This window comes from Heterodontus francisci, chromosome 26, assembly GCF_036365525.1.
Source record: "Heterodontus francisci isolate sHetFra1 chromosome 26, sHetFra1.hap1, whole genome shotgun sequence".
Classification (NCBI taxonomy): domain Eukaryota; kingdom Metazoa; phylum Chordata; class Chondrichthyes; order Heterodontiformes; family Heterodontidae; genus Heterodontus; species Heterodontus francisci.
The window spans coordinates 11,351,382-11,370,894 of record NC_090396.1 but is presented as its reverse complement, the minus strand read 5'-3'; the positions used below and the strand labels follow the sequence as shown (position 1 = coordinate 11,370,894).

Below are 19,513 nucleotides of genomic sequence, written 5' to 3'. Positions count from 1 at the left end.
GGGCCTGGGTGTGTACTCGTTCACAAACTGGAGCGGCATGCTACCCAGGTGAAAGGGGAGGTGGAGCAAGCAGCCCGGCACAAGCTCCTTGACTCTCAAGATCTCTGGCTGAAAAGTCAGGGCCAACAAGATAGCCACCCCACTAGAAATAGGGGTGAAGTGACTCATGTAGACCCCATACTGCCACTCCAGGAGCCAGGTGGCTTTGTCTCCCGGAACGGTGTGGGTTTCCTACAGAAAGCTCACCGCATATCTCCCTTCCCTGAGGACTGAGAGATCATGAAATCTGTGGTGAGACCCCCTGTTGCCGTTGATGTTGAGGCTGGCTATGGTTATCTTCATGTCAAAAGTACTTAGAAACCCGTCACCAACACCTCAGTGTGAGGAGGGAGCGGAAGTGCACCTAGCCTTCCACTCCCCCAGCAACCCGTTGAGGAACGCTTTAAACCGGCGCCTTTCAACCAGTTTCACGTTTGTGCCCTTCCCCACCTTCTTGAGGGTGGCACGGACAGACTGGATAATTAGCACCAGATTCAACCATCGGCTGAGGGCCAGCTGAACTTTATTGCGGTAACCCCTGCATGCCGTGAGGAAGTCCCGGAGTTCCGCCGTGGGGAGGAGAGGAGACTCGGTGGGAGGCAAAGGGAGTCCACTGCATCACTGGCGATGGATTCAAGATCATCCTCCGTGCTCCACACTGAGTCCCCATCCTCTTCCGGGTCGTCACCGCCAGTGGGCGACACACCCACCACACACTGTGGGGCGAGCGAGCCAGCTGCACCAGCTGGTCCCACCCCCGTCACCATCTCACCCCCAGGATTGATGGCGGTGGAGTCCTCTCTGGATTCTTGAACGGAACTGGAGCCTATGGGCGCCAGTGGTTCAGGACCCCTCTCCACCTCTGTCCCCAGGCCAGTGAGCAAACAAGGGGAGATGGAAGATCCCGACTCCAGAAATTTAGCCTGAGCCGAGACCAGAGGCGGAGAGAGGAGGCCAACTCCCACCGGCCCAGCAGATGGGGCAACGTTTTCAACCATAACTGGGTCGGGTACATCCTGTTCGGGAGTGAATTTTGGCTGGGAGGGCAGACTCTTTGGGGCCTCGCCCTCCCCTCCACTCAGGGCACCCGACCCAGTGGCAGAATGGGAGACTCCTTGAGGAGTGTCCCCACGTTTCCCCACCACAAGCAGGGCTCCACATGCTCCCTCAGGAGGGGCCACATGTACAGGGGTCACCCCCTCCCCTCCATCCTGAGGGGTAGGGAGCTCCTGCCCAGGCTTTACAGCCTTAACGGTGCTGGTGGCATGGGAAGCTAGGGACCTGAAGCAGGAGACAGCTCCCCGCCAACAGATGGGCCCTGTACCTCAGGGCCCTTTGTTAGCTCTGTGGAGGGGTGCCTGCTCCTCTTTTTCCCACCAGGGTGCGGAGGCTCAGAGACCTCCATGTCATCAAAGGTCTCTCCACCCTCCTTTTGCTTAGTTAACCTGGGCCTGAGCCCAGCCCTGGGGCAGACGGATTCCCCGGGATCGGGTCTTGGGCCCAGCTCAGGATCGGGTTGTGTCACAGTATCCAGGGGACGCGCCTCTCAGTGTTTATTCTTTCTCTGCGTCTTCCTTCCACTTGAACGGGCACCCTCCTCCCCACTGGAGGCCGTGAAAACTACAGCCTCCGCAACCTTCTGCTGGAAGTGTAGGGGTAGTGGGAGGAGGTGCAGCTGCGCCACCCTGGGCCGCCGAGGTGGATTTGGCGGCCGGGAGGTTGGGGCAATTCTTACGTCTGTGCCCCACCCCCTTGCAGGCATGGCACTGCACCCTGTCCGAGGTTCAGAAGACGCGGTAGGCCGCCCCCTGGAACTCCACACTGAAGTCACCCTCCTCCTCCTGCGCCAGCTGCATAAATTGCTGGCGGTGGAAGGAGTACACATGCCGGAGGCTGTTTTTCCGAAGACTGAGCGGGACTGGGGTGATCCCTGACCTCACCTCCCTCAGATGGTGCAGGCAGGGGAGGAGGAGCTCACTGGGAATGAAGGGTGGGACATTAGATAACATGATCTTCTGCGCAGAGGAGAGTCTCCACTGGCAGGAAAGTCCCTCCCACAGTGAGCCCCTTACTCAGGGCCAGGGACACCGCCCGCTTGGTCTTCAGGAAGAACACAGCCTTCCCATACATCTTCGAGGCTGCCACAATGGCCAAGGGGCCGACAACCTTGGCCATTGCCTTTAGGCAGGCCTCTATAGACATGTTGAGGTGGGGATAGCTCTTTACCCCATGGCGAGACGTTATTATTTTAAAGGGTGACAGGGTCACATGGGTGTCCACAGAGGCTGCAGCCGCATAGGTGTTTGAGGGCCCCATCACCGGTGATGGAAGGTTTGCCATTGGTTCAAGAGCCACGCCCAACCCTAATAGTAGGCACACCAATTACGAAGTTTGCAAGGAAAGAAACAAAACAAAGCAATAATTACAAACTAAATAATTAATAATTAAATTTGGGGAGAGGCTGTTGGAGTGCAAGAAAAAGAGATAGACTGGGAGCGACAGCTTGGCTATGGTGTGGTGAGCACAGCAGTCTCTGAAAAAAAAACGTCCTTTTTTTCTAGTCTTCTGTTCTTCCAGTTAGAGGAGGTGTCTTCACCTAGGTCAGCTCAACGCTGCCCAGGCACTATCCTTCTTCTGTTCTTTCCTACGCCAGGCAGCTCCTGCTGACCCAGGCTGGGCATTTGGGGTGGGGAATAAGCTTGCCCGTGTGCTTCATGAAAATGCACAGCTCCTTTTTTTTTTTCTTCTCCACTCCAGTTGCAGTTGCAGCAACACAGGTGCAGCTGCTCCCCCTGATTGCAGGCAGGAAGTGCTTCCCAAATTTCCCAGCCAATCCCGTGCTGTACCTGTCCTGGGAGTGTTTGATGGGACAGTGTAGAGGGAGCTTTACTCTGTATCTAACCCATTTTTTCCCCTCTAAACTGTTTGATGGGGACAGTGTTGAGGGAGCTTTACTCTGTATCTAACCTGTGCTGTACCTGTCCTGGGAGTGTTTGATGGGACAGTGGGTGCTTGAAAAAGAAAGTTTTCCATTCCTCAGAAGATTCTTCTTGAGCCTTTCTGGACTAGTTCCAATGCTCCAGACCCTGTGCTGCTGTTTTCTGCACCCCCACCTAGCATTTCCCGTAAGCTTTGTGCGTGCAAGGCCACACAGCAATCTTGAATATCCTGTACACCGAAATAAACAGGCTGCTTCCGATAGTGAGCTTGAGCGGGCGTGGGTTGAGCAGAGCTTGAGCGGGCGTGGGTGGGGCTGAGCATCAAACCCCAAAGGCAAAAGTGGGAGTGGCTGGACAGACAGCAGGAAAGGATGTAGCTGTGACTGGAGGAGCAGTAAGTGCAGGAGAGAGGGAATCAGTGTTTGGAGGAGCAGCGAGTGTGGAGGAGAGGGAATCTGTGAGTGGAAGAGCAGGATGTACGGGAGAGAGAGAATCTGTGAGTGTAGAGCAGGAGTGCGGGAGAGAGGGAATCTGTGAGTGGAAGAGCAGGAGTGTGGGAGAGAGGGAATCTGTGAGTGGAAGAGCAGGAGTGTGGGAGAGAGGGAATCTGTGAGTGGAAGAGCAGGAGTGTGGGAGAGAGGGAATCTGTGAGTGGAAGAGCAGGAGTGTGGGAGAGAGGGAATCTGTGAGTGGAAGAGCAGGAGTGTGGGAGAGAGGGAATCTGTGAGTGGAAGAGCAGGAGTGTGGGAGAGAGGGAATCTGTGAGTGGAAGAGCAGGAGTGTGGGAGAGAGGGAATCTGTGAGTGTAGAGCAGGAGTGTGGGAGAGAGGGAATCTGTGAGTGGAAGAGCAGGAGTGTGGGAGAGAGGGAATCTGTGAGTGGAAGAGCAGGAGTGTGGGAGAGAGGGAATCTGTGAGTGGAAGAGCAGGAGTGTGGGAGAGAGGGAATCTGTGAGTGGAAGAGCAGGAGTGTGGGAGAGAGGGAATCTGTGAGTGGAAGAGCAGGAGTGTGGGAGAGAGGGAATCTGTGAGTGGAAGAGCAGGAGTGTGGGAGAGAGGGAATCTGTGAGTGGAAGAGCAGGAGTGTGGGAGAGAGGGAATCTGTGAGTGGAAGAGCAGGAGTGTGGGAGAGAGGGAATCTGTGAGTGGAAGAGCAGGAGTGTGGGAGAGAGGGAATCTGTGAGTGGAAGAGCAGGAGTACGGGAGAGAGGGAATCTGTGAGTGTAGAGCAGGAGTGCGGGAGAGAGGGAATCTGTGAGTGGAAGAGCAGGAGTGTGGGAGAGAGGGAATCTGTGAGTGGAAGAGCAGGAGTGTGGGAGAGAGGGAATCTGTGAGTGTAGAGCAGGAGTGTGGGAGAGAGGGAATCTGTGAGTGGAAGAGCAGGAGTGCGGGATAGAGGGAATCTGTGAGTGTAGAGCAGGAGTGCAGGAGAGAGGATATCTGTGAGTGGAGGAGCAGTGAGTATGGGAGGGAATCTGTGAATGGAAGAGCAGTGAGTGTGGGGGAGAGAGAATCTGTGATCGGAGGAGCAGCGAGTGCGGGGGAGAGGGAATCTGTAATTGGAGTACCGGCGAGTGCGGGGGAGAGGGAATCTGAGAGTGGAGTACCGGCGAGTGCGGAGGAGGGGGAATCTGTAACTGGAGGAGCAGTGTGCTTGAGCGGGGGAGGGGGCGCTCGGTGGAAATGGCAGGAGGCAATGAGCCAGGCAAGGCCTCAGAGCCGGAGTTGAGACTGAGTTTCAGATGGTGAGAGCACTCCAGATTCATTGGTGAAGAACGATAGCAGGGGTGGGATTCAGGGAAACTCGTTGGTAGCTGATCAGCCTGTGACGGGAGGGGCTGAGCCAGATGAAAGTGATGGAGCCTGCAGAGCTTCTGGTTGCCTCTTACGGATTAGAGCAAGACGCGGAAGGGTTCCACATTTAGAAGCTCTCAATGACCCAGGACTCAGCCTGGAGCTGAATGGCCCAGAAAGGCCCGTGAATCTCAGGCCCTCTGTGAAATCGCCATTTTGCGAACTTTGTCTGTTTTATTCATTGATACAAGGCTCACCTCGCTGATTGCCGGGCATGTTGTGTTTTAGTGAAGGCTCAGCTCGCTGATTGGTAGATGAGGGAGGGCTTCTGGTGCAGTTTTGAAAGAAGCAGTCTCATGTATTAACAGACAAGTGAGAATGCCAGAATGAGCCACAATTATTACTGCAGCACATTGAGAGAAAGAATTCTGCCATCTGATGGTGAAATACTGTTTTGTACCAGCTGCAATGTTTTGTTGGATCACACACACAGCGGGCAACGGTTCAGTGCCACTTAGTCTGAAAGCCATCGCAGCAGAAAGAGAGAATGAGACACTGTACTGCTGGAAAATGAACACGCAAAAATACAAGCAACAATTTCATCTCTTTTTAAGAAGGTGACAGAAAGCTCAGAAAATCATCAGTTGGTTACAATGGAACTTGTGGATACTTTTCATTGGAAAAACTTGATCATCCAAAGATAAGGGTATTCATTCAAAGTGATGTGCAAAATGGTGCTTGCTTGCCAAGTGCAGATAAACTATGACAGGAGTACCTACCGAAGGTTTTTTGCTACACATTGTGAGGAGAGGAAGTCTCAGATTAACGCATGTGAGTCTTTTGCAATTATTTGTGATGAGTCCACCGATGAGCAAGACAACAATGTGCTGCATGCTTTGTTTGGTTTTGTCTGTTAAGACCGAAGATATATAGTCAGGAAGGCTAACAACAGTGCTCGCAGACTGCATCCACTTAGAAACTGTTAGTTACACCACAGTTTCCTGAGTGATAATCAAAGTCATTTCAAAGTATGGTGCAGATTTCAAGAAAGTGTCTGCTTTCATTAGTGACAAAGCAACTTACACAACAAAATCTTTCAAATCTGTGCTCCAAAGTGTAATGCCTAATGCTGTCTAAATTACATGTAATGCACCTATAATTTCTCTCGTCAGTGAGCTGTGGAAAAGTGAGTTTGGTGAAGTGGACAAACTGGGCAGCTACATTAAAAAGATTCTCAAACACTGCAAGCTTTGATACTGGCAACACATTGCAAATGCGGCTGAAATTGGGGAACAAAACATCGCCTTTCCTCCAGAGCTAGTAATTACATGTTGGAATTCTTGGTTTCGGCAGTAAGCATCATGCAGCTCACTTGAAATACTACTCAGACGTCATCTCAGAAGAGCTCACACTGACACTGAAGACATAGGTTTTAACAGACACTGTAAACCTTCTAAACGATGTTCAGCTAAATGAGGAGGTTCAGTTTATTGCCAAGAATGCTACACAAATGATGAATTTAATCACTTGGTTTGAATCTCGACAAGTCATAATCCACAAAGCTTACAATAAAGTAATGGATGTTCTGTTCTGGGCTGAAGCACAGTCAAATGAACAACACTCTGATGATGCTGAATTAAATGCCTGTGCTCAACAGGTGTTTTCTTGCATGGCAAAGAAGTTCAAACAATATTACTGCTATGGGGAAGAGTCAAGCAGTAAAGAGAAAGCTGCTTAGAGGTTTCAACAACCTTCTGCAGCGTTCCTCAAAGCTGTGCATATCTTTGACCTTGCACAAATGCACCTGTTGATGGTGGATTTAAACTCGTTTGATGCGATTCCTGGCTTTGACAAGAACTGTAGGCTGGAGATTCCTGCTTATAAAAACAATGCAAAAGAGCAGATTGTACTTCACCTGTGCTGTAGTTTTGGAACTCTATGGAATGCAGAATCCCCCACCTTGCAAAGCCAGCACAGCATTGTCTGACAATTTAAAGTCTAGATCAGGGTTAATGTGCATGTATGTGAATGCACTGAGTGTTGCTTATAAGATTGGTGAGTTACAGGTGCAGGTTGCCACGTGGAAATATGATGTTCTGGCTATAAGAGACCTGGCTCAAAGAAAGGCAGGGCTGGGTGTTAAATATTCCTGGATACAAGGTGTTCAGGAAAGATAGGAAACAGAGAAAAGAGGGAGGTGTGGCAGTATTAATTGAGGAGAGCATTGCAGTGCTGGAGAAAAAGGATGTTCCAGAGGGTTTGAGAACAGAATCACTTGTCTAGAGCTAAGGAACAAAAAAGGTGCAGTTACACTGCTCGGTGTTGTCTATGGACCATCAACTAGTGGGAAGGACGTGGAGGAGCAAATCTGCAAGGAAATTACTGAGAGGTGCAAAAATAATGGGGGACTGTAATTATCCAAAAATAGACTGGGATAGAAGTACTGGAAAGGGCAGAGAGGGGCAAGAATTCCTAGTGTGTATTCAGGAAAATTTTCCACAACAATATGTTGCTAGTCCAACAAGAAAGGAGGCACTGCTAGACTTGGCTCTTGGGAATGAGGTGGGCCAGTGAATCAAGTATCAGTAGGAGAACATTTAGGAGAAGGGATCATTGTATCATAAGGTTTAGGCTGGCTATGGAAAAGGATAAAGAACAATCCGGAGTAAGAAAGGGGTCAGAATGGATCTGAGATGAATAAATTGGAGTCAAAGGTTGGCAGGAGAAACAGTCACTGAACAAAAAATGAGATAATTCAGGCACAGGCAAGGTATGTTCCCTCGAAGGGGAAAGGTAAGGTAAACAAATCCAGAGCTCCATGGATGACAAAAGAGACAGAGATTAAGATAAAGAAGAAAAAGTGTGCTTAAGACAGATGCCAGGCAGAATATACGATTGAGAACCAGGCTAAATATAGAAGGTTCAAAGCGGAATTGAAAAAGCAATTAAGAAAAGCAAAGATTGAGTATGAAAGAGACTGGCAATTAACATAAAAGGGAATCCCAAAGTTTTCTGCAGACATATAAATAGTAAAATGGTGGTGAGAGGAGGAGTGGGGCTGATTAGTGACCAAAAAGGGAATTTGCGCATGGAGGCAGAGCGCATTGCTGAAGTATTAAATGAATACTTTGCATTTGTCTTTACTAAAGAAGATACAACCCAGGCAATGTTGAAAGGGGAGGTAATTCAGGCACTAGAAGGGTTTAAAATTGATGAGGAGGTATTGGATAGAGTACATTAAAGTGGATAAAGCACCAGGACCAGATGAGATGCATCCAAGGATAGAGTGAAGTGAGGGTGGAAATCGCAGAGGCACTGGCCATAGGTTTTCAGTCTTCCTTAGACTCTGGGTGGTGCCAGCGGACTGGAGAATTGCAAATGTTACACCCTTGCTCAAATAAAGGGTGTAAAGATCAGCCCAGCAACTACAGGCCTTAAACTACAAGTTTAACTTCAGTGGTGGGAAAACTGCTAGAAAAATTATTTGGGCCAAAATCAATAGTCACATGGACAAATGCGGGTTAATTAAGGAAAACCAGCATGGATTTCTTAAGGGAAAGTCATGTCAAACTAACTTGCTGGAGTTTTTTGTGAAGAGGGTTGATGAGGCTAATGCTGTTGAAGTGGTGTACATGGACTTTCAAAATGCGTTTGATAAAGTGTCACACAAAGTTATAGCTCATGGAATAAATGGGACGGTAGCAACATGGATACGAAATTGGCTGAGTAACAGGTAATAGACAGTATGGTTAATGGATGTTTTTTCAGGCTGGAGGAAGGTTTGTAGTGGAGTTCCCCAGAGATCAGTGTTGGGACACTTGCTTTTCCTGCTGTATATTAATGACCTAGACCTTCGTGTACAGGGCACAATTTCAAAGTTTGCAGATGATATGAAACTTGGAAGCATTGTGAACTGCGTGGAGGATAGTGTAGAACTTCAAAAGGACATAGACAAGTTGGTGGAATGGGCAGACAGGTGGCAGATGAAGTTCAATCCAGCGAAATGTGAAGTGATACATTTTGGTAAGAATAACATGGAGAGAGAATATAAAATAAAGGGTACAATTCTAAAAGGGTGCACGAGTAAATGGACCTGGGTGTTTCTGTGCATAATTCATTGAAGGTAGCAGGATAGGCAGAAAGAGTGATTAAAAAGTATTAAGGCTTTATTAATAGGAGCTTAGAGTACAAGAGTAAGGAAGTTATGTTGAACTTGTACAAGACACTAGTTTGGCCTCAGCTGGAGCATTGTGTCCAATTCTGGGCACCGCGCTTTAGGAAGGATGTGAAGGCGTTAGAGAGGGTGCATAAAAGATTCATGAGAATGGTTACAGGGATGAAGAACTTCATTTATGAAGATAGATTGGAGAAGTTGGGACTGTTTCCCTTGGAGAAGAGAAGGCCGAGATAAGATTTGATCGAGTTATTCAAAATCATGAGGGGTCTGGACAGAGTAGATAGAGAGAAACTGTTCTCACTTGTGAAAGGATCGAGAACGAGAGGGCACAGATTTAAAGTAATTGGTAAGAGAAGCAAAAGCGACATAAGGAAAAACTTTTTCACGCAGTGAGTGGCTAAGATCTGGAATGTGCTGCCTGAGAAAGTGGTGGAGGCAGGTTAAATTGAAGCTTTCAAAAGGGAATTAAGACAGTTAAACGAAAAGGAAAAACGTGCAGGGTTACGGAGAGAAGGCGAGGGAAGGGAACGAGCTGAAATGCTCATTAGGAGAGTCGGATCAGACACGATGGGCCAAATGGCCTCCTTCTGCGCTATAACAGTTCTGTGATTCTGTGAATTCCAACAAACTCTGTGGACACGGAGAGAGCTGTATCTAAACATGGGCAGGTATTCATAGCGCAGAGACAGGGAATGAAGAAAGAGATACAGTTGTAGGTTGCTCCATGTTTACATTCAACAACTGACTTCAGTGAGTAAAGAATGTGACCTGTTTATAGTCAGCTTGATACAGTAGTTTTTCAGTCTACAATAAATGCCATTCGAAACCAGAAACCTTCCTTGTTTTTTTTAAATAGATCATTTTCATGGTTTGTTGCCGCACCATGAAATTTATGATTTCAATATGTGAAAAAATGCAATTCACGATTCTTAAAAGGCTGTGACAGTGAAGTTTGTAAAATTTGCCTGTGAATTTGGAAGGGCTCTAATTATATTTATGGAGCATGGTCTATTAACACATAACTTTAGCGATGACATATACCAGCCTGGAAACTGCAGATTATTTAACCAGTCTAAATGGATGATCAGATTATGTGAGTCTCATTTCACTGTTTAACAAGGTGAATGGATTTTAAAGTTATTTATGATCTAAGTGAGGACTTTCAAGCTGTGTGCATCCTCCCGACTCTTTTCATCTACCGTAATGAAAGGGAGAACTCTTCTGTCGGAAAAGACAAGTTAACAGTCCTGGTGTGAGGCGGGGGAGGGGGAAGAGAACGGGACGGATGTGAGGAGGGGCGAGTGGGGCGCGTGAGGGGGGGCGAGTGGGGCGCGAGAGGGGGGGCGAGTGGGGCGCGAGAGGGGGGGCGAGTGGGGCGCGAGAGGGGGGGCGAGTGGGGCGCGAGAGGGGGGGCGAGTGGGGCGCGAGAGGGGGGGCGAGTGGGGCGCGAGAGGGGGGGCGAGTGGGGCGCGAGAGGGGGGGCGAGTGGGGCGCGAGAGGGGGGGCGAGTGGGGCGCGAGAGGCCGGGCGAGTGGGGCGCGAGAGGCGGGGCGAGTGGGGCGCGAGAGGCGGGGCGAATGGGGCGCGAGAGGCGGGGCGAATGGGGCGCGAGAGGCGGGGCGAATGGGGCGCGAGAGGCGGGGCGAATGGGGCGCGAGAGGCGGGGCGAATGGGGCGCGAGAGGCGGGGCGAATGGGGCGCGAGAGGCGGGGCGAATGGGGCGCGAGAGGCGGGGCGAATGGGGCGCGAGAGGCGGGGCGAATGGGGCGCGAGAGGCGGGGCGAATGGGGCGCGAGAGGCGGGGCGAATGGGGCGCGAGAGGCGGGGCGAATGGGGCGCGAGAGGCGGGGCGAATGGGGCGCGAGAGGCGGGGCGAATGGGGCGCGAGAGGCGGGGCGAATGGGGCGCGAGAGGCGGGGCGAATGGGGCGCGAGAGGCGGGGCGAATGGGGCGCGAGAGGCGGGGCGAATGGGGCGCGAGAGGCGGGGCGAATGGGGCGCGAGAGGCGGGGCGAATGGGGCGCGAGAGGCGGGGCGAATGGGGCGCGAGAGGCGGGGCGAATGGGGCGCGAGAGGCGGGGCGAATGGGGCGCGAGAGGCGGGGCGAATGGGGCGCGAGAGGCGGGGCGAATGGGGCGCGAGAGGCGGGGCGAATGGGGCGCGAGAGGCGGGGCGAATGGGGCGCGAGAGGCGGGGCGAATGGGGCGCGAGAGGCGGGGCGAATGGGGCGCGAGAGGCGGGGCGAATGGGGCGCGAGAGGCGGGGCGAATGGGGCGCGAGAGGCGGGGCGAATGGGGCGCGAGAGGCGGGGCGAATGGGGCGCGAGAGGCGGGGCGAATGGGGCGCGAGAGGCGGGGCGAATGGGGCGCGAGAGGCGGGGCGAATGGGGCGCGAGAGGCGGGGCGAATGGGGCGCGAGAGGCGGGGCGAATGGGGCGCGAGAGGCGGGGCGAATGGGGCGCGAGAGGCGGGGCGAATGGGGCGCGAGAGGCGGGGCGAATGGGGCGCGAGAGGCGGGGCGAATGGGGCGCGAGAGGCGGGGCGAATGGGGCGCGAGAGGCGGGGCGAATGGGGCGCGAGAGGCGGGGCGAATGGGGCGCGAGAGGCGGGGCGAATGGGGCGCGAGAGGCGGGGCGAATGGGGCGCGAGAGGCGGGGCGAATGGGGCGCGAGAGGCGGGGCGAATGGGGCGCGAGAGGCGGGGCGAATGGGGCGCGAGAGGCGGGGCGAATGGGGCGCGAGAGGCGGGGCGAATGGGGCGCGAGAGGCGGGGCGAATGGGGCGCGAGAGGCGGGGCGAATGGGGCGCGAGAGGCGGGGCGAATGGGGCGCGAGAGGCGGGGCGAATGGGGCGCGAGAGGCGGGGCGAATGGGGCGCGAGAGGCGGGGCGAATGGGGCGCGAGAGGCGGGGCGAATGGGGCGCGAGAGGCGGGGCGAATGGGGCGCGAGAGGCGGGGCGAATGGGGCGCGAGAGGCGGGGCGAATGGGGCGCGAGAGGCGGGGCGAATGGGGCGCGAGAGGCGGGGCGAATGGGGCGCGAGAGGCGGGGCGAATGGGGCGCGAGAGGCGGGGCGAATGGGGCGCGAGAGGCGGGGCGAATGGGGCGCGAGAGGCGGGGCGAATGGGGCGCGAGAGGCGGGGCGAATGGGGCGCGAGAGGCGGGGCGAATGGGGCGCGAGAGGCGGGGCGAATGGGGCGCGAGAGGCGGGGCGAATGGGGCGCGAGAGGCGGGGCGAATGGGGCGCGAGAGGCGGGGCGAATGGGGCGCGAGAGGCGGGGCGAATGGGGCGCGAGAGGCGGGGCGAATGGGGCGCGAGAGGCGGGGCGAATGGGGCGCGAGAGGCGGGGCGAATGGGGCGCGAGAGGCGGGGCGAATGGGGCGCGAGAGGCGGGGCGAATGGGGCGCGAGAGGCGGGGCGAATGGGGCGCGAGAGGCGGGGCGAATGGGGCGCGAGAGGCGGGGCGAATGGGGCGCGAGAGGCGGGGCGAATGGGGCGCGAGAGGCGGGGCGAATGGGGCGCGAGAGGCGGGGCGAATGGGGCGCGAGAGGCGGGGCGAATGGGGCGCGAGAGGCGGGGCGAATGGGGCGCGAGAGGCGGGGCGAATGGGGCGCGAGAGGCGGGGCGAATGGGGCGCGAGAGGCGGGGCGAATGGGGCGCGAGAGGCGGGGCGAATGGGGCGCGAGAGGCGGGGCGAATGGGGCGCGAGAGGCGGGGCGAATGGGGCGCGAGAGGCGGGGCGAATGGGGCGCGAGAGGCGGGGCGAATGGGGCGCGAGAGGCGGGGCGAATGGGGCGCGAGAGGCGGGGCGAATGGGGCGCGAGAGGCGGGGCGAATGGGGCGCGAGAGGCGGGGCGAATGGGGCGCGAGAGGCGGGGCGAATGGGGCGCGAGAGGCGGGGCGAATGGGGCGCGAGAGGCGGGGCGAATGGGGCGCGAGAGGCGGGGCGAATGGGGCGCGAGAGGCGGGGCGAATGGGGCGCGAGAGGCGGGGCGAATGGGGCGCGAGAGGCGGGGCGAATGGGGCGCGAGAGGCGGGGCGAATGGGGCGCGAGAGGCGGGGCGAATGGGGCGCGAGAGGCGGGGCGAATGGGGCGCGAGAGGCGGGGCGAATGGGGCGCGAGAGGCGGGGCGAATGGGGCGCGAGAGGCGGGGCGAATGGGGCGCGAGAGGCGGGGCGAATGGGGCGCGAGAGGCGGGGCGAATGGGGCGCGAGAGGCGGGGCGAATGGGGCGCGAGAGGCGGGGCGAATGGGGCGCGAGAGGCGGGGCGAATGGGGCGCGAGAGGCGGGGCGAATGGGGCGCGAGAGGCGGGGCGAATGGGGCGCGAGAGGCGGGGCGAATGGGGCGCGAGAGGCGGGGCGAATGGGGCGCGAGAGGCGGGGCGAATGGGGCGCGAGAGGCGGGGCGAATGGGGCGCGAGAGGCGGGGCGAATGGGGCGCGAGAGGCGGGGCGAATGGGGCGCGAGAGGCGGGGCGAATGGGGCGCGAGAGGCGGGGCGAATGGGGCGCGAGAGGCGGGGCGAATGGGGCGCGAGAGGCGGGGCGAATGGGGCGCGAGAGGCGGGGCGAATGGGGCGCGAGAGGCGGGGCGAATGGGGCGCGAGAGGCGGGGCGAATGGGGCGCGAGAGGCGGGGCGAATGGGGCGCGAGAGGCGGGGCGAATGGGGCGCGAGAGGCGGGGCGAATGGGGCGCGAGAGGCGGGGCGAATGGGGCGCGAGAGGCGGGGCGAATGGGGCGCGAGAGGCGGGGCGAATGGGGCGCGAGAGGCGGGGCGAATGGGGCGCGAGAGGCGGGGCGAATGGGGCGCGAGAGGCGGGGCGAATGGGGCGCGAGAGGCGGGGCGAATGGGGCGCGAGAGGCGGGGCGAATGGGGCGCGAGAGGCGGGGCGAATGGGGCGCGAGAGGCGGGGCGAATGGGGCGCGAGAGGCGGGGCGAATGGGGCGCGAGAGGCGGGGCGAATGGGGCGCGAGAGGCGGGGCGAATGGGGCGCGAGAGGCGGGGCGAATGGGGCGCGAGAGGCGGGGCGAATGGGGCGCGAGAGGCGGGGCGAATGGGGCGCGAGAGGCGGGGCGAATGGGGCGCGAGAGGCGGGGCGAATGGGGCGCGAGAGGCGGGGCGAATGGGGCGCGAGAGGCGGGGCGAATGGGGCGCGAGAGGCGGGGCGAATGGGGCGCGAGAGGCGGGGCGAATGGGGCGCGAGAGGCGGGGCGAATGGGGCGCGAGAGGCGGGGCGAATGGGGCGCGAGAGGCGGGGCGAATGGGGCGCGAGAGGCGGGGCGAATGGGGCGCGAGAGGCGGGGCGAATGGGGCGCGAGAGGCGGGGCGAATGGGGCGCGAGAGGCGGGGCGAATGGGGCGCGAGAGGCGGGGCGAATGGGGCGCGAGAGGCGGGGCGAATGGGGCGCGAGAGGCGGGGCGAATGGGGCGCGAGAGGCGGGGCGAATGGGGCGCGAGAGGCGGGGCGAATGGGGCGCGAGAGGCGAGGGAAAGAGAGTGACCATGAGAAGATCACTCCACGAGGAGTTCACTGTTCCTCTAAGAAGCATGGTTGGACATGCAGCAATCTGGAATGGACCACACATTGAAATAACCGGGCCACTCATTACTTTGTGAACGTTAAGTGACATTTTAAATGTAAACATGGGCATAAACATGGACAGCACTCAGAGGAGTTTCTAGCCTGCTCATTACACAGAACATTTAGAAGGATCATTGCCTCCACACCCATCCCATTTTACACAGAGGTCTAGATGCAGAGGGTAAGGATACTCACTTGGTTTAATGGTCTCCAGAGGAACTGTCACGTTGCTGAGTGACATATCTGGAAAACCACTGCGGAGAGGACTGGACGGCTGAGGAGAGAGTGAGCGGAACAGAGGGCTGCCGGGTGCAGCAGACGGTGTACAGTACCCACTGCCCGCTGGTGCCCCAGAGACAACGCCCGTCACACCAGAAGCACTAGGGTCAGAAATAAAAACAGGGTTATTTACTTTTTAACAACACGTTCTGCCCAGGTTTGCCTGGGATTATCCTCCCAAATAACAGCCTTTTCCAGACAAGATTATAAAGGAAAATGTGGTGGGGAGCATTTTATGATGGCAGATGGAATTTACTATCGTTTCCTTCAACCTCACCCAACCCCTCCCCCTCCCCACTCACCCCCTCCCCATTCACCCCCTCCCCTCCCCACCCCCTCCCCATTCACTCCTCCTCATCCTCACCCCCTCATTCACTCCTGCCCTCCCCTCTCCTCAATAACCCCACCTCTCCCTCACCCACACTTCCTCCCCATTCATCCCGCTCCCCACTCTACAGATAAATACTCATCGGGGATTAAAGCAACAAAAAAAAACACTGCAGTGAACACTGACTTACCCTTTGACATCTTCTAGAAACTTCTGACCAAGCATATCCAGCTCGAACATGCCACTGCTAAGTGCCGGTTGGGTGGAGGAACTGGAATGAAGTGGAGCAGCTGGAAACTTGGGGACCAAGTGAGACATCTGCAACACGGGGGCCAGGTTAGGTTGAGGGACACTGGAAATGGTGGCAATGTTCGACAGCAGAGGCACAGCTGGTATATGTGGGGCCTGTGAAATCCCAGGGAATGTCAGGAGTGACTGAGCTGTGGGCTGGTTTAAAGTCCGAGGTGCCGGCTGCAGCAGAGGAGTCATGGAGGAAGCTGCCCCATCAGGAGCTGGGGGCACGGTGAAGGGATTGAGAGCAGCACTTTCAACCTGAAACAGAAAATCCTGTTAATGGAGACACATGTTGCTGCAAACAGCAACAATCCCTTCATCAAGATTATACACAGGGCCTGGGGGCTGAGATAGTCAGGAAACCAAGGTTCAAACAGTGGAGGGGGTGAGCAGGGAGAGTGAGAGAAAGGGCCAGGAACAGAAGTGGGGGTGGGGGGGGAGGGGGAGATGGGCTTGGAGAGTGCTGAGGGGGAGGGGCCTTAAGGGGAAAGGTGGAAGGGGTGGGGTGGAAGGGGGGGAGGGGTGGGGTGGAAGAGGGTGGGGTGGGGTGGAAGGAGGAAGTGGGTGAGTGAAGGTGGGCTGTGGGTGTAAAGTGGGGGCCAGGGAGGGGTAGGGGATCTGGGGAGGGGAAGGGGAGCTGCGGAGGGAAAGGTGTTGGAGTGGGGGGTGGGGAGTTGGGGACTGGCAGGGGAGGGATGGGGTCTGGGGAAGGGTGTGGGAGGGTCTTGAGAAGAAAACTTTTGTACCTGAAAACTGTTCCACTGAGTGTCGCTGGAGTCTTTGTCAATATCGGTGCTCAATGGAGGATCACTCAGTCCTTGAAAGGAGGAAACAGTATTAATATAGGGCACCGAATGCCAACACTGCTCCATGCGGAAGTCTTTTCAAACATTTCCCACCCTACCCCATAACCCCACCCCTATCCACCACAAAAGAGGGGCCTGGATCGACAGCCCCGCACCTGGAGAGTACCTGGCCTGAGTTGCTACATTTCTCTCATGCACCCCAGCGCTAAGTGCAGGATTCAGATCCAGCCGTTATGGGTCTGACCTGATGAAGCCAGCAGTCACTGGATGATGACGAGCACTGGCTCTCTGCTACTCCATGGGTTCTGGGGTAGTGAATAAGGTTGGTGAGCTACAAGCACAAATAGCCGTGTGGGAATATAATGTCATGGTAATAATGGAAATGTAGCTTAAAAATGGTGAGGACTGGGTGCTTAATATTCAAGGACACAAAGTGTTCAGAAAAGATAGGGAAGGGGAAAAGGTAGGTGGAGTAACAGGACTGATTAGGGAAGACAATGTAGTGTTGGAAAGAGGGGATGTCCTTGAGGGGGCAAGGACAGAATCCATTTGGTTAGAGTTGAGGAGCAAAAAGGGTGTGATCTTGTTACCAGGGGTATTCTATAGGCCTCCAAATAGTGAGAGATAGAGGAGAAAATCTGCAGGGAAATTACAGAGATATGCACGAACTATAGAGTGGTGATACTGGGGGACATTAATTACCCAAATATTGATTGGAATAATGTGAGAGTAAAGGGAAAAGAGGGGGAGGAATTGCTGAAATGTGTTCAGGAGAATTTCCTTGACGGGTGTGTTCTCAGTCAAACGAGGAAGGAGGCATCGCTGGATCTGGTGCTGGGGATCAGATGGACCAAGTGTCTGTGAGGGGACAATTGGTTAAGGTAGAACCTCTAAATTGGAAAAGGGCTAACTTCAATGGGGAATTAGCCAGGTTAAAATGGAACCAAAGTTTGACATGAAAAACTAACGGATCTTTAAGGAGGAAATTTTTCAGGTATAGACTAGGTACTTTCCAACAGGGGTGCAAATTAAGGGAACCAAAGCCAGGGCTCCTTGGATGATGAGGGAGATAGAGAATATGAAGAAACAAAAAAAAAGAGGGTGTCTGGTGCACATCAGATGAATTCTTCAAGTGAGAACCAGAGTCAAATACAATAAGTTGAGAGGGGAAGTGAAGAGGAAAATAAGACTGGCAAAGATTAGATTTAGTTTAGAGATACAGCACTGAAACAGGCCCTTCGGCCCACCGAGTCTGTGCCGAACATCAACCACCCATTTTATACTAATCCTACACTAATCCCATATTCCCAACAAACATCCCCACCTGTCCCTATATTTCCCTACCACCTACCTATACTAGTGACAATTTATAATGGCCAATTTACCTATCAATCTGCAAGTCTTTTGGCTTGTGGGAGGAAACCGGAGCACCCGGAGAAAACCCACGCAGACACAGGGAGAACTTGCAAACTCCACACAGGCAGTACCCAGAATCGAACCCGGATCCCTGGAGCTGTGAGGCTGCGGTGCTAACCACTACGCCACTGTGCCGCCCGAGTGAATATGAGAATAGAATGGCAGTTAATATAAGAGGGAATACAAAAATCTTCTACATATAATAATAGAAAGATGTGGGGTAGGACCTATTAGGGACAAAGAAGGTGATATATGCTTAGAGACGCAGTACAAGGCTAGAATACGGCAGGGGGATGGGAACCGGAGCCACGGATCAGTGGATGGGGTAGCTGTTGAACAGGCAGATACAGAGTGCAGAGAGTCTGTGAGGAAGGTTAGACAGTTGACAGGGCAAAGTTGCAGCCAGTATGATGGGTTGAAGTGTGTCTATTTTAATGCAAGAAGTGTCAGGAATAAGGTTGATAAACTTAGAGCATGGATCAGTACTTGAAGCTACGATGTTGTGGCCATTACGGAGACGTGGATATCACAAGGGCAGGAATGGATGTTGGATGTTCCAGGGTTTAGATGTTTCAAAAGGAATAAGGAGGGAGGTAAAAGAGGTGGGGGAGTGGCATTGTTAATCAGGGATAGTATCACAGCTGCAGAAAGGGAGGTCGTCGAGGAGGGTTTGTCTACTGAGTCATTATGGGTGGAAGTCAGAAACAGGAAAGGAGCAGTCACTTTGTTGGGAGTTTTCTATAGACCCCCCCAATAGCAACAGAGACACGGAGGAACAGATCGGGAGGCAGATTTTGGAAAGGTGCAGAAGTAACAGGGTTGTTGTCATGGGTGACTTCAACTTCCCTAATATTGATTGGAACCTCCTTAGTGCAAATAGTTTGGATGGAGCAGTTTTTGTCAGGTGTGTCCAGGAAGGTTCTCTGACTCAATATGTAGATAGGCCGACTAGAGGGGAGACTATGTTGGACTTGGTGCTTGGCAACGAACCAGGCCAGGTGGCAGATCTCTCGGTGGGAGAGCACTTCGGTGATAGTGATCACAACTCCCTGACCTTTACTATAGTCATGGAGAGGGACAGGAGCAGACGGGATGGGAAAATATTTAATTGGGGGAGGGGAAATTACAATGCTATTAGGCAGGAACTGGGGAGCATAAATTGGGAACAGATGTTCTCAGGGAAATGCACGGCAGAAATGTGGAGGTTGTTTAGGGAGCACTTGCTGCGACTGCTGGATCAGTTTGTCCCGATGAGGCAGGGAAGGGATGGTAGGGTGAAGGAACCTTGGATGACAAGAGATGTGGAACAGCTAGTCAAAAGGAAGAAGGAAGCTTACTTAAGGTTGAGGAAGCAAGGATCAGATAGGGCTCTAGAGGGTTACAAGGTAGCCAGGAAGGAAGTGAAGAATGGACTTGGGAGAGCTAGAAGGGGACATGAAAAAGTCTCGGCGGGTAGGATTAAGGAAAATCCCAAGGCGTTCTACACTTATGTGAGGAACAAGAGGATGGCCAGAGTGAGGGTAGGGCCAATCAGGGATAGTGGAGGGAACTTGTGCCTGGAGTCGGAGGAGGTAGGGGAGGTCCTAAATGAATACTTTGCTTCAGTATTCACTAGTGAGAGGGACCTGGTCGTTTGTGAGGACAGCGTGGAACAGGCTGATATGCTTGAACAGGTTGAGGTTAAGAGGGAGGATGTGCTGGAAATTTTGAATGATATGAGGACAGATAAGTCCCCGGGGCCAGACGGGATATACCCAAGGATATTACGGGAAGCAAGGGAAGAGACTGCCGCGCCTTTGGCGATGATCTTTGCGTCTTCACTGTCCACTGGAGTAGTACCAGATGATTGGAGGGTGGCAAATGTT

General features: G+C 55.1%; 1 protein-coding gene across 1 annotated transcript in view; it reads right to left on the bottom strand.

Annotated features, from left to right (window-relative positions):
- LOC137384174 (ADP-ribosylation factor-binding protein GGA3-like) overlaps positions 1 to 19,513 on the bottom strand; it is a 132,721-nt gene that overhangs the window by 64,786 nt on the left and 48,422 nt on the right. The window contains exons 12-14 of the mRNA XM_068057801.1: positions 16,173 to 16,243; positions 15,323 to 15,684; positions 14,721 to 14,905 (exon numbers count right to left, since the gene is read on the bottom strand). Of these exons, the coding sequence (XP_067913902.1) occupies positions 14,721 to 14,905; positions 15,323 to 15,684; positions 16,173 to 16,243 (618 nt within the window). The remainder of the gene's footprint in view (positions 1 to 14,720; positions 14,906 to 15,322; positions 15,685 to 16,172; positions 16,244 to 19,513) is intronic.